This window comes from Mobula hypostoma, chromosome 2, assembly GCF_963921235.1.
Source record: "Mobula hypostoma chromosome 2, sMobHyp1.1, whole genome shotgun sequence".
NCBI classification, from domain to species: Eukaryota; Metazoa; Chordata; class Chondrichthyes; order Myliobatiformes; family Myliobatidae; genus Mobula; species Mobula hypostoma.
The window spans coordinates 117,029,013-117,043,240 of NC_086098.1; the positions used below are offsets into that span (position 1 = coordinate 117,029,013).

A 14,228-nucleotide genomic window follows, 5' to 3' on the forward strand; every position below is an offset into this window, starting at 1 on the left:
GATATAGCGAAAGAAATAACCAGTCAGCTTCAGCTATATTGAAGATGCGTCCGCCAATCACAGCGACCGGGAGCAGGCGCCCAATAGGAAGGAACTACATGAGAGCGCAGTCGCAAAAATAAACAGGTCTGTGCATCCAATCACGCACAGACATATCAGATGTGGCGGCCAATCAGAGGGACGCAGACAGGAGACACTCTCCAGTTGCCAGCAGCGGCGTCTGTGGGGAAGAGTCCGGTGTTGACGTTTCGGCCGAGACCCTTCATCAGCATTAATCAGATGGCGTGATGGCGGTCGGCAGTCGGCGGTCAGAGAGAAGGAGAAATAAAATGATACTGACTTACTGACAGGGGTGTTTGGAGTCACGGGGGGGGAAGGGGAAGGGGGAGGGGGAGGGGGAGGGGAAAGGGGAGGGGGAGGGAGGGGGGGGGGAGGAGGGGGGGGAGGGGGGAGGGAGGAGGGGGGGAGGGAGGGGGGAGGGGGGGAGGGGAAGGGGGAGGGGGAGGGGTGGAGGGGGAGGGGTGGAGGGGGAGAGGGGGGAGGGGGAGAGGGGTGGAGGGGGAGTGGGGAGGGGAGGGGGGAGGGGAGGGGGGAGGGGTGGAGGGGGGAGAGGAGAGGGGTGGAGGGGGGGAGAGGAGAGGGGGGGAGAGGAGAGGGGTGGAGGGGGGGAGAGGAGAGGGGGGAGAGGAGAGGGGGGAGGGGGGAGGGGGAGAGGAGAGGGGGGAGGGGGGAGGGGGAGAGGAGAGGGGGGAGGGGGGAGGGGGAGAGGAGAGGGGGAGGGGGAGAGGAGAGGGGGGAGGGGGAGGGGGAGAGGAGAGGGGGGAGGGGGTAGGAGGAGAGGGGGGTAGGGGGGAGGGAGGGGGAGAGGGAGGGAGGGGGGAGGGGGAGGAGGGAGGGGGGAGGGGGGGGGGAGGGGGAGAGGGAGGGGGGAGGGGGGAGGGGGGAGGGAGAGGGAGGGAGGGGGGAGGGGGAGGGGAGAGGGAGGGAGGGGGGAGGGGGAGGGGAGAGGGAGGGGGGGGGAGGGAGGGGAGGGAGAGGGAGGGGGAGGAGAGGGGGGAGGGGGAGGGGGGGGGAGGGGGGAGGGAGGAGAGGGGGGAGGGGGGGAGGAGGGGAGGAGGAGAGGGGGAGGGGGAGGGGGGAGGGGGGAGGGGGAGGGGGGAGGGGGAGCGGGGAGGTGGAGGGGGAGGGAGGGAGAGGGGGAGGGAGGGAGAGGGGGAGGGGAGGTGGAGGGAGAGGGGGGAGGGGGAGGGGGAGGGGAGGGGGAGCGGGGAGGTGGAGGGAGAGGGGGAGGGAGAGGGGGGAGGGGGAGGGAGGGAGAGGGGGAGGTGAAGGGAGGAGGAGGAGGGGGAGGGGGAGGTGAAGGGAGGAGGAGGAGGGGGAGGGGGAGGGGGAGGGAGGGGGGAGCGGGGAGGAGGAGGGGGAGGGAAGAGGAGGAGGGAGGGGAGGGGAGGGGGGAGGAGGGGGAGGGAGATGGAGGGAGGGGGAGAGGGGGGAGGAGGGAGGGGAGGGAGGGAGGGAGAGGGAGGGAGGGGGGAGGGAGAGGGAGGGAGGGGGGAGGGGGGAGGGGAGAGGGAGGGAGGGGGGAGTGGGGAGGGAGAGGGGAGGGGGGAGGAGAGGGGGAGGGGGAGGGGGGAGGAGAGGGGGAGGGGGGAGGAGAGGGGGGAGGGGGGAGGAGAGGGGGGAGGGGGAGGAGAGGGGGGAGGGGGGAGGGGGAGGAGGAGGGGAGAGAGGGGGGGGAGGGGGGGAGGGGGAGAGGGGGGAGGGGGAGAGGGGGAGGGGGGAGAGGGAGGGGAGGGGGAGAGGGAGAGGGGGAGGGGGAGAGAGGGGGAGGGGGGAGGGGGAGCGGGGAGGTGGAGGGGGAGGGAGGGAGAGGGGGAGGGAGGGAGAGGGGGAGGGGGGAGGGGGAGCGGGGAGGTGGAGGGAGAGGGGGGAGGGGGAGGGAGAGGGGGAGGGGAGGGGGAGCGGGGAGGTGGAGGGAGAGGGGGGAGGGAGAGGGGGGAGGGGGGGAGGGAGAGGGGGGAGGGGGAGGGAGGGAGAGGGGGAGGTGAAGGGAGGAGGGGGAGGGAGCGGGAGGGGGAGGAGGGGGAGGGAGCGGGAGGGGGAGGAGGAGGGGGAGGGAGGGGGGAGCGGGGAGGAGGAGGGGGAGGGAAGAGGAGGAGGGAGGGGGAGGGGAGGGAGGAGGAGGGGGAGGGAAGATGAGGAGGGAGGGGGAGGGGAGGGAGGAGGAGGGGGAGGGAAGAGGAGGAGGGAAGGGGAGGAGGGGGAGGGGGAGGAGGAGGAGGGGAAGAGGGATGTGGATGAGGGGGGTGGGGAGGAGGAGAGGGATGTGGATGAGGGGGAGGGGAGGGGAGGGATGGGGAGGAGGAGAGGGATGTGGATGAGGGGGGAGGGGAGGGGAGGGATGGGGAGGAGGAGAGGGATGTGGATGAGGGGGAGGGGAGGACAGGGAGGGAATGGGGAGGAGGGATGAGGGAGAGGGGGAGGAGAGGGTTGGGGGGAGGGGGAAGTGGAAGGGGAGGAGAAGGTGGGAGGGGGAGGGGAGGAGAGGGGGCAGGTACATTTAATGTCAGAGAAATGTTTACAATCGACATCCTGAAATGTATCCTACTTTGTTGCATTTTCTGCAAGTTTCACCTTTAAATCTACATTTGTTTGGTGTTTGTGAGACCCTGTAAAGCAATGGTAATTCAACTTGTTCAGCCAGGCCGGTTTCTGTTTGGGCAATTCTGTTCACGCTCACTTTCAATCCTGACTGCAACTCGATTGTGTCTCTGTGGTTTCCATTGAAACAGTGATTTCCACTGCTCTTTTAAATATAAGCTGTGCTTCAGTTTGGAGCATTTATTGAATGCTTTGGGGCTGTTCTTGCTGGAGTTTAGGAGAATTGTTGGGGAGGGGGACAGACCTCAAAGAAACCTATCGTATATTGTCGGGCCTAGATGTGGAGAGGATGTTACCTACAGTGGGGGAGTCTAGGATCAGAGGACACAACCTCAGAACAGAGATCAGGAGGAATTTCTTTAGCTAGAGGATGGTAAATCTGAGGAATAATTGCCACAGATGACCGTGAAGACCAATTCATTGAGTATATTTAAAGCAGATGTTGATAGGTTTTTGATTAGTCAGGGCATAGGGAGAAGGCAGGAAAATGGGGTTGAGAGGGAAAATGGATCAGCAGACTCAACAGGCCAAGTGGCCTGATTTTACTTCTATGTCTTATGGTCTAATTGTCTCACCTTGAGCTTCTACCCTCTGGTATTTGGTATTTCCACCCTGGGGAGAAAGACTCTGATTATCTTCCCTATCTACGCCCCTGGTAATTTTATAAACATCGAACAGGACACTCCTTAGCCTCCTATGCTCCAGAAAAAGCAACCCATGTTTGGTCGTTATCTCCATAAAGACAATCGTCTCTCATTTGGGCAGCATGCTGGTGAACCTTTGGAACAGAATGTTGCAATCTTTTATTGAGGAAAAAGATAAACATAATTGGACTGGACAGATTCCACATGAACACGTGAAAGAGAAATCATGTTTTACAAAGCTGTTGGGATTTGCTGAGTTTGCATCTATCAAAGTAGAAAAGGGTGAACTGACTTTCAGATAAGGTGCCACACAAGAAGCTACTGAACAAAGTAAGATCGAGGGTAATTATCTGGCATGGATTGGGAACCAATTACCGTGAATCACCTTGGATTTAAACCAACATGATGAAGAGGTAACAAGAAAAACTAGACTGTCGAAGTCAGGTTTATTGTCCTATGTACAAGTATACACATGCACGGATGCAATGAAATCTTACTTGCAGGAGCATTGCAGGAACAGTAGCTGATACAAACAATTCATAAGAAAACATAAAATATACACAATTATATAACATTTGGTTCTGTGCAAAGCAACTAGGTCAGTTAATTACTCATTGTGTGACATCTGTTAGTGAAAAGTGACTAAAATGTGGTGAAATGTTTCATTAAAATGGAAAGTAATCACTCATTCTGAAACTAGGGGTCTTAATTTTAAATTATGACAAAGCAAGGGGGAATGCATTGGCCGTGATGGATTGAGGAGGTTCATGAAAGATATGACAGCTAATGTTGAAGGAATGGATACAGGATCTATATTCCCTTCTGATACAAGTAACCTAACCATGGCTCAGAAATGGTTAAGGGTGGTATGGGATCCAAAGAGGACCGCTTAAAGTTACCGAAACATGGTCAGAGAGCTAGGGGCCAAACACAGGCAGATCATATTACCTCACTGGTTAACACAGTGTGGATAACTGGGCTGAAGGCTTTACAACTCTCTGATTCTAAATTTGCAATGAATGAACTAAAAAGTGAATTAAATGTTTCTAAAATGCACGAAAAGGGAAAGATTAGTACAGATAAATATTAGGTACCAAACAGTCAGAAACTGGAGAATTTATTACGGGAAACGAAATAGCTGAGCACTTAACGGATACATTGCTTCTGTCTTCAGAGAACAGGTCATATGTAAATTCTCAAAAATGGCAAGGAACTGAGTGTCTTGAGAGGGATGTTTAAAGGAAGTTACTATCAGCATAGAATTCTGGAGTAATTTCTGGGATTGTAAAATGACAAATCTCAGGTGCCTGATATCTACACTGACAAAAGTAGCCATGGAGGTGTGGAATGCCTTGGTTGTCATCTTCCAAACTCTGCAGATAACAAAATGATTGTTGATGATTGGAGGGTGGCAAATATAATCCTAAAGGAGAAAGAGGAAAGCTGGGTCTACAAACCGGTTAGCAGAACTTAAGTAAGATGAAAACTGCCAGTGTCAGTTTGGTGTGGTAACAGAAGAGTTGAGAAATATGGGCAGGGGTAGATAAAATCAATATCAATTTACGAAAGGAAAATCATGTTCATTGGATCTACTGGACATTGTTGGGGGTATGTAGATCAGGGAACAGAGCTACATTTGGAATGAAATCCCTGTCACAACTGCGGAGTCTGGGTGTTCTCACAGGCGACTGCTGAAAGAAGACAGCAATCACCCATGTGAGAATGCTCATGTTCTAGATAATTAAGGTTTCTTTGTAATTAACTTAACTCCTTTCCTTTTGTTTCAGCTTTGTCGAGTATTAATCAAAGCACAGTGATGACAATGCTCCCTGCGTACTGTAGTCCACGTTCCCGGAAAAAAGATTAGTGATTTACTGTAGATAGATGTGGTTAAAGAGCATCGTTTATTTTGTTCAAGGTTACTGATTTCGAGCCACAGTGACAGTGTTAGTTCTTAGTTTGAGAGTTTTTAGTTAGCGGGCCTGTTGGCCAAGCACTTAATATTTTCACAAACACAGGGAAACCTGCAGATGCTGGAAATCTAAGCAACACATACATAAAATGCTGGAGGAACTCAGCAGGCCAGGCAACATCTATGGAAAAGAGTACAGCTGATGTTTCGGGCCGAGACTCTTCAGCAGGACTGAATGTTTTCCTGTATTCTGTACAGTTCTCATTGAAACTCAGTGACCTGTTCACTCTGAGTCTGTGCCTCTCCCTCTGCACTTAAACCATCACTGAACTCCTGTCAATCCCAAATCAGTTAATGTGGAAATTGAAACCATAAGACAAAGGAGCAGAATTAAGCCATTCAGTCCATCGAGTCTGCTCTATCATCTCATGGCTGATTTATTTAACCTTTCAACCACATTGTCTTGCCTTCTCCCCTTAATCTCTGACATCGTTATTAACCAAGGAACCACCAGATTCTGCTTTAAATATACCTAATGAACTGGCTTCTACAGCCGCCTGAGGCAAAGAATTCCATGATTCACTGCCTTCTGGCTAAAGAAGTTCCTGCTCATTTCTTGTCCAAATGGATGTCCTTTTATTATGAGGCTGTACCATCAAGTTCCAGACCAGGGGTTCCCAACTTTTTTTATGCTATGGGCCCCTGCCTTTAACCGGAGGGGTCCCGGGACCCAAGGTTGGAAACCCCTGTTCTAATCTCTCCCACTGTTGGAAATGTCCTCTTCGTGTCCACTCTATCTACGTATTTCAATATTCGGTAGATGTCAATTAGACCCCCCCCCCCCATTCTTCTAAATTCCAGCAAGGATGGGCCCAGAGCCATTAAATGCTCCTCATTAGTTAACCCTTTCATTCCGAGAAATATTTTTGTAAACCTCCTCTATTATGGAGTTGGAATTGGCTATTAGAGATCTGAAATTGGGTGGGGTTGAAAAGGTGGTGGTCGGAATGGAGAAGTGGGATTGGGGACGTGGCATTGGGGTGTGCAGGTTAGTATACTGGCATGGATCAAGAATTGGTTAACAAATAGGAAACAGAGTAAAAATAAATGGGTCTCTCTCCAAGTGGCAGGCAGTGGCTGGTGGGGTTAGTGCATGGTTCAGTACTGGGACCTGGCTCTTCACAATATCTATCGATGGTTAAAAGGGGGAGCAGAATGGAATACTGTATCTCCTAAACACGAGGAATTCTGCAGATGCTGGAAATTCAAGCAACACACATCAAAGTTGCTGGTGAACGCAGCAGGCCAGGCAGCATGCCTAGGAAGAGGTACAGTCAACGTTTTGGGTCGAGACCCTTCGTCAGGACTAACTGAAGGAAGAGCTAGTAAGAGATTTGAAAGTGGGAGGGGCAGGGGGAGATCCAAAATGATAGGAGAAGACAGGAGGGGGAGGGATGGAGCCAAGAGCTGGACAGGTGATTGGCAAAAGGGATATGAGAGGATCACGGGACAGGAGGCCCAGGGAGAAGGAAAAGGGGGAGGTGGGGAAAAAACTCAGAGGATGGGCAAGGGGTATAGTCAGAGGGACAGAGGGAGAAAAAGGAGAGAGAGAGAAAGAATGTGTGTATATAAATATGTAACGGATGGGGTATGAGGGGGAGGTGGGGCATTAGCGGAAGTTAGAGAAGTTGATGTTCATGCCATCAGGTTGGAGGCTACCCAGATGGAATATAAGGTGTTGTTCCTCCAACCTGAGTGTGGCTTCATCTTTGCAGTAGAGGAGGCCGTGGATAGACATATCAGAATGGGAATGGGATGTGGAATTAAAATGTGTGGCCACTGGGAGATCCTGCTTTCTCTGGCGGACAGAGCGTAGGTGTTCAGCAAAGCGGTCTCCCAGTCTGCGTCGGGTCTCGCCAATATATAGAAGGCCACATCGGGAGCACCGGACGCAGTATATCACCCCAGCCGACTCACAGGTGAAGTGTCGCCTCACCTGGAAGGTCTGTCTGGGGCCCTGAATGGTGGTAAGGGAGGAAGTGTAAGGGCATGTGTGGCACTTGTCCGCTTACAAGGATAAGTGCCAGGAGGGAGATCAGTGGGGAGGGATAGGGGGGACAAATGGACAAGGGAGTCACATAGGGAGCAATCCCTGCGGAAAGCGGGGGGGGGGAGGGAAAGATGTGCTTAGTGGTGGGATCCCGTTGGAGGTGGCGGAAGTTACGGAGAATAATATGTTGGACCTGGAGGCTGGTGGGGTGGTAGGTGAGGACCAGGGGAACCCTATTCCTAGTGGAGTGATGGGAGGATGGAGTGAAAGCAGATGTGCGTGAAACGGGGGAGATGCGTTTGAGAGCAGAGTTGATAGTGGAGGAAGGGAAGCCCCTTTCTTTAAAAAAGGACATCTCCCTCGTCCTGGGATGAAAAGCCTCATCCTGAGAGCAGATGCAGCGGAGATGGAGGAATTGCGAGAAGGGGATGGCATTTTTGCAGGAGACAGGGTGAGAAGAGGAATAGTCCAGAGAGCTGTGAGAGTCAGTAGGCTTATAGTAGACATCTCCTAGCTTGCTAATGAGAAGACACTGTGGCATTGTGAATAGCGAGGAAGATGGTGAGGTGGCAAAGTAACTGGATGGTCAAGAATGGGGACAAAATAACTGGACAGTTGAGAATGGAGACAAGCAAAGTAATTGGACAGTTGAGGAAGGAGACAAGCAAAGTAATTGGACAGTTAAGGAAAGAGACAAGTGAAGTAACTGGACAGTTAAGGAAAGAGACAAACAAAGTAACTGGACAGTTAAGGAAGGAGACAAGCATCAGTTGACTGGTGATAGGCTGGAGAATACACAAATGTACCTGGGAGTCCTTGTACACCAGTTACTGAAAGCTGACAGTTTAAAAAAAATGGTTTGTTAGCTTTCATTTGCAAGAGGAGTTGAGCACATAAGCAATTATACAGGGTAAGGTGCACAGTGCGGTTATCAGTCTTGCTCTCTGAGAATGTTAAGGAAGTCAAAAAGCAAGGAGATTGATATGCCTAAATGAAGAAGGCGTGTATTTCCAACATTGATTGATCACAGTTTCTGAATCAGAAACTGGCAATTAAGGCTCTGTGAAATAGATTTAAGTCCAGACTAGCCCAAGATCATGGATGACACTCCACTCTTTCACTAAACTGCAGCCATAAATTCAGCCCCTGGAATTGTCTGGCCGGCTGTAGTTAAATAACAACAATGACTCAACAGCAGGGAGTAGAATTGGCCATGTCCATGATTATAAAAATAAAAAGAGCTCAGGCGGAGACAGTAGCTTAGCAAAAAGGCCTGGTTCTACCACCACCTGAGAAGTGAGGTCCATGCGCTCCTCTGTACTTGGTTCACTCAGTGCCAGTAACCAAGAGGATGCACTTTGGGGAATGTTAAATGGAAGTCAATGCTGTAGCTACCAATCCTCCAGCTGGATCACAGCACGATAGCCAAAGTGGTGAGCTGTGGTGTAGGTGACTCACGTGGGGGCAGTTCCTATGGAGAAGAACATAAGGAATGGGGAGACAAATCCTGGAATCAGGAATTAGCTCCTTATCCCAACACTTAGGTCAGCACAAGAACTCACAACCAATAGGACAGGATACAAAGAACATATGACAACAAATTTCTGTCTGGGTTTGATCACAACATCACCATCTGTTGCAAGCTGTGTGTGTGTGCTGCACTTGGACTCCGCAAATGAATATTTCAATAAAGCTGAGCAGATTAGCTCTCACCAGATGGCAGTGGTGTGTGTCTAATGAGTGAGAATTCAGCACGGCCCTTGCACTTATACTGAGCCCTGACCAGACCAGATTCTGGGTACTATGCAGTTTGGTATCCCTACCTCTGAAGGGATGTACTTGGTACAGAGGGAATGTGGGAAAGGTTCACCGAACTGGCAATTGTACGAGAGAGAACAAGCTGACAAGGCCCTTGTGCACTTCAGTTTAGATGACTGAGATGATTATCTCAAAATGTACAAAATTTGCACAGTCTGGGTGCAGTCTGTCCCCCAGCTGGGGTTGTGGGGTTAGAATCAGGGGTCACAGTTACAGGTTTATTGTAGAGCTGAGGAGAAATGCATCCACCATGGAAAGTAATGGGAGAGGCTGTTAACTGGATTTATTTAAGGAGATAAATTGGAATTTATTTATTATTGCCATGTGTACTGAGAAATTGTGAAAGTTTGATTTCTAACTCGCAAGGGTCTGTGGAGAATGGGAATCTAGGATCAAGGAAGAAGGTCATCTGCCATTGTTCTGGCCAGCTTGCCCAGCTCGAAGGGCCAAATTACCCACTCTAGCTTCTGTATTTGATGTTGGAGCTTCCCATGATCTGCCAAGCTCTGCCCTCTGAGGAAGCTGAGAGTTTCGGGAGTCCGGTGTGCAGGATGTGAATAACATGCCCGCAGTCAGATGTGGGCAGAAGTCAATTAGAGAGTTGTTGCAGGGAAATCTAGTTGGGAGAGGACGTTGATGCCGCCAATGTGAAGAGGATTTTGAAGAAACAGTGTCATTAGAACCTCTCCAGTTTTAGCAAGAGGTTGGACAGGCTTGGACTTCATTTTCTGAAGTGAAAGACACTGAGAGATAATCTTATAGAGATGTATAAAATCATGAGGAGCATAAATAGGGTGAATGTTCACAGTCTTTTTCCTGGTGTTTAGGAATCAAAAACTAGAGGGCAGAAGTTTAAGGTGAGAGGTGAGGGATTTAAAATTACATGAGGATAACTTCTTAACACAGAGGGTGTTGGGATATGGAATAAACCGCCAGAGGAAGTATAATGACATGATTTAAAAGGTGCTTGGACATGTATGTCAATAGGAGTGAGGACTAGCTTTGTTGGTGGGCATGGAGCAGACGGGCTGAAAGGTCTTTTCCACGTGCTGTATTACTCCATGACTCTTGTGTGATGAGTTTCCCGCGTGGGGGCTCCATGGCTCAGAAACGCGGAGGGATCTTGCAGACTGCAGACACTGGCTGCATCCAAACTTTTGACTTTCGAACACTCATTTCCTCAGACAGCCAAAGGCTGTGCCACTGCAAAGGTGCCGGGGATAAATTTCATTTCAAATGTTTAACTTCAGAGTCATGTTCAAGATGTAGGAAGCAGTTCACATTGTCCAAACTGCACCAGTGAACATGTAGCAGAGTTGGACAGCACATATTGATGGAGAAGCCTTGTCTGAGAGATGCAGAGTTCAAAGCTCAAAGTACATATATGTCACCATATACTACCCTAAGATTCATTTTCTTGCAGGCATCCACATAGATTAACAAAACAACATCTGAATCAGTGAAAGACTACACACAAACAAAGACTGACAAACTGGTGCCAATACAAAAATAACAACAATAATAACCATAAGAGCAGAAATAGCCCACCTAATGGAGTATAAAGTGGATGACCCGAGCAACAAAGTTAAGAGAAAAGGTAAGGAAGTATATTACCTTAGAATAATGTGCTGACACCGGAGAGGGTTCAAAGGAGGTTCATGAAAATGATTCCAGGATTGAATGGCTCGTCATATAATGAGCATCTGATGACTGTGGGCCTGTATTCACTGGAATTCAGAAGAATGAGGGGTGAGCTCATTGAAACCTATCGAATGGTGAAATGGTTTGATAGAGTGGATGTGGAGAGGATGTTTCCTATGGTGGGAGAGTCTCAGACCAGAGGACACAACCTCAGAATCAGGTTCATTATCACCAGCATGTGTCATGAAATTTGTTAACTTAGCAGCAGCAGTTCAATGTGATACATAATATAGAAGAAAAAAACCCACCAAATAAATAAATAAATAAATAAATAAATTGCAATATGCTTATATTGAATAGATTTAAAATTGTGCAAAAACAAATACTATGTACTAAATAAGTGAGGTAGTGTCCAAGGGTTCAATGTCCATTTAGGAATCGGATGGCAGAGGGGAAGAAGCTGTTACTGAATCACTGAGTGTGTGCCTTCAGGCTTCTGTACCTCCTACTGGATGGTAACAGTGAGAAAAGGACCTTCCCTGGGTGCTGGAGGTCCTTAATAATGGATGCTGCCTTTCTGAGACACCCTAAAGATGTCCTGGGTACTTTGTAGGCTAGTACCCAAGATGGAGCTGACTAGATTTACAGCCTTCTACAGCTTCTTTCGGTCCTGTGCAGTAGCCCGGCCCCCCCATACCAGACAGTGATGCAGCTTGTCAGAATGCTCTTCACAGTACATCTATAGAAATTTTTGAGTGTATTTGTTGACATTAAATCTCTTCAAACTCCTAATAAAGTATAGCTCCTGTCTTGCCTTCTTTATAACTGCATCGATATGTTGGGATCAAGTTAGATCCTCAGAGATCTTGACACCCAGGAGCTTGAAGCTGCTCACTCTCTCCACTTCTGATCCCTCTATGAGGACTGGTATGTGTTCCTCTGTCTTACTCTTCCTGAAGTCCACAATCAGCTCTTTTGTCTTACTGACGTTGAGTGTCAGGTTGTTGCTGCGGCACCATTCCACTAGTTGGCATATCTCACTCCTGTACACCCTCTCGTCGCCACCTGAGATTCTACCAACAATGGTTGTATCATCAGCAAATTTACAGATGGTATTTGAGCTATACTTAGCCACACAGTCATGTGTATATAGAGTAGAGCAGTGGGCTAAGCACACACCCAAGGTGCACCAGTGTTGGTCATCAGCAAGGAGGAGATGTTATCACCAATCTGCACAGATTGTGGTCTTCCGGTTAGGAATTCGAGGATCCAATTACAGAGGAAGGTACAGAGGCCCAGGTTCTGTAACTTCTCAATCAGGATTGTGGGAATGATGGTATTAAATGCTGAGCTATAGTTGATAAACAGTATCCAGACAGGGAGAAGACAGGAGAATGGGGCTGAGAGGAAAAATTGGATCAGACTTGATGGGCCAAATAGCTTAATTCTGCTCCTACATCTTATGGTTTTATGGAAAGATAAGGCCCATACAAGATATGATCAACTGAACAAAGACATTGTAGAATTTATAGATACACCAAAACAAAAGCTTAGTGCACACAAAGCCAGACTAATCAGACACGTGAAATGTGTCAGATGAGGAAAACAGAATTATCAGTTCAGGAACAATGAAAAAGGTTTATACTGGACATTGAAACTAAATTCAACATACTAAAATGTCTCCAACCCTAACACAGAATTACCAACAAACATAAGAGATAATGAACTTTTGGTTTAATATCTGGTCAAGCAGAGTGACACAAGAAGCAAACTGGATTAGGGAGGAGAAAGAATGCATTCACACAACTAAAGATGTGCAAACACCATAAGTTACAATGAATATGCTAAAAGTGGTTATAAAAATACCCACAACTGGAAAAGTACTGTCGATAATAATATCCATAATTACTGGTAAAAAATCTACTTGTCTTCATCTCTACCTATTAATATATATCAACAATTTTCTTAAACATCTTGGAAAAAATGCCCAAAATTTTTAACAGAAGGTAAAACATATTTCTTACCCTAAAGGAGAAATCACAAATGACTCATCAAAATATCGTCCTGACAAACTATATATAAAAGTGTAACATCATGCACCTCATTACTGATCAGCACTCACTTAGAGAACCACGATATACTGACAGAAAAGCAGAAAGCATGTCATAAGGGTATGAAAGGATGTAACGAACAACTGATAATAGATTCCATAATTCCAAATCAAGCCCAGCGGAAAAGCAGAAATCTTTCATGTTGTTATATCGACTACCAAAAAAAACATATGATTCTGGCCCACATTCCTGGTTAATAGACATTCTTAATATATATATAAATGACACCCAGTACCTGTGAAATTCCAACAACATCTGAAGAAGCATTGGTCTACTAGAATCACCTTATCCATCTAAAAAAGAACAACCACTGTTATTGAAATAAATCAAAGCATATTCAAGTTGACTCTCTAAGCCCACTATGGTTTTGTCAAGCTCTAAATTACTAAATCAAATGAAAATAGGGTATTGAATCAGAGACATCAAAATAAATTATACCTTGACACACCATCTCTACATGGATGATTTGAAAGTCTATGTTCCTTTATCAGTAAAGCTAAAGCAATAGTTGAACCACGTGTTTTCTGAAGATGTAAACATGAACTTTGGACAAGATAAGTGCAGAACATTAAACATAAAGAAAGGTGCATTAGAGCTAGTAGAATACAAGCCAGAGCAGAGCAGGGTACAATACAACTGAGGGATGAACACAAAACATATACAGTGTCTTGAAAAAGTATTCAGCCCCCATCTGTTTGTTCACGTAAATGACTATTATAACCAGGGATTTGTGCTTCTCTATTATCATTTCCCTGACTTGCCTTGAATGCTGTTTTGTCTTCATTTAGGTTTGGTCCGTTGAAAATCCACCAATACTGCTGAGCCTTACAGAAGGAGGGGGTATCCATTCTTATCAAGTCATTGAAAACAGGTGATCCTTCAATTTTCTACATCAACAAATACTGATGAATATTAAACATCCACAAATAAGGTCATATATATTTCTCCTGAGGAAAGTTAGCGTAGTAATTACAAATGGGATGAATACTCTTTCAGCCCCATAATTTTGGTTTTTATTTTTTTTGTGCATTGTTGACAGGTTTTGGAATTTTTCTTTTGATTTGACATGGTGTGCAATGTTTTGTAGATTAGCTCAAAAAATCATACTCCAATATATTATAAATTTAGAAAATGAGACAGTAAAATGAGAAAATAGTTGTGGGGTTGTATACTTTTTCAAGGCACTGTAAGTATCTGGGATATCAACAAGCAAAAGTAATGTATCATAGTGCAATAAAGAGAGAACTTTGAACAGAATTTACTTCAAAGCTTAAGAAAATCTGCCAAACAGAGCTTAATAGTAAAAATATAACAAAGACAATAAACACTTCTGTTATACCTATATTATTGTATTCTTTTGGCATAATATCTTAGTCCAAACTGATCTGGAA

General features: G+C 47.5%; 1 protein-coding gene and 1 long non-coding RNA gene across 2 annotated transcripts in view; one reads left to right on the top strand and one right to left on the bottom strand.

Moving 5' to 3' along the window:
* Nucleotides 1-4: 4 nt before the first annotated feature.
* LOC134342411 (uncharacterized) lies at nucleotides 5-13,155 on the bottom strand. The gene is made up of 3 exons (XR_010017019.1): nucleotides 13,073-13,155; nucleotides 10,700-10,812; nucleotides 5-260 (listed from the first exon to the last, which is right to left on the bottom strand). It is a non-coding gene; the product is annotated as an uncharacterized LOC134342411 (long non-coding RNA).
* Nucleotides 10,572-14,228, top strand: part of enah (ENAH actin regulator) — a 340,698-nt gene continuing 337,041 nt past the window's right edge. Inside the window, exons 1-2 of the mRNA XM_063040502.1 lie at nucleotides 10,572-10,682; nucleotides 13,626-13,708. Of these exons, the coding sequence (XP_062896572.1) occupies nucleotides 10,653-10,682; nucleotides 13,626-13,708 (113 nt within the window). The 5' untranslated portion in view covers nucleotides 10,572-10,652. The remainder of the gene's footprint in view (nucleotides 10,683-13,625; nucleotides 13,709-14,228) is intronic.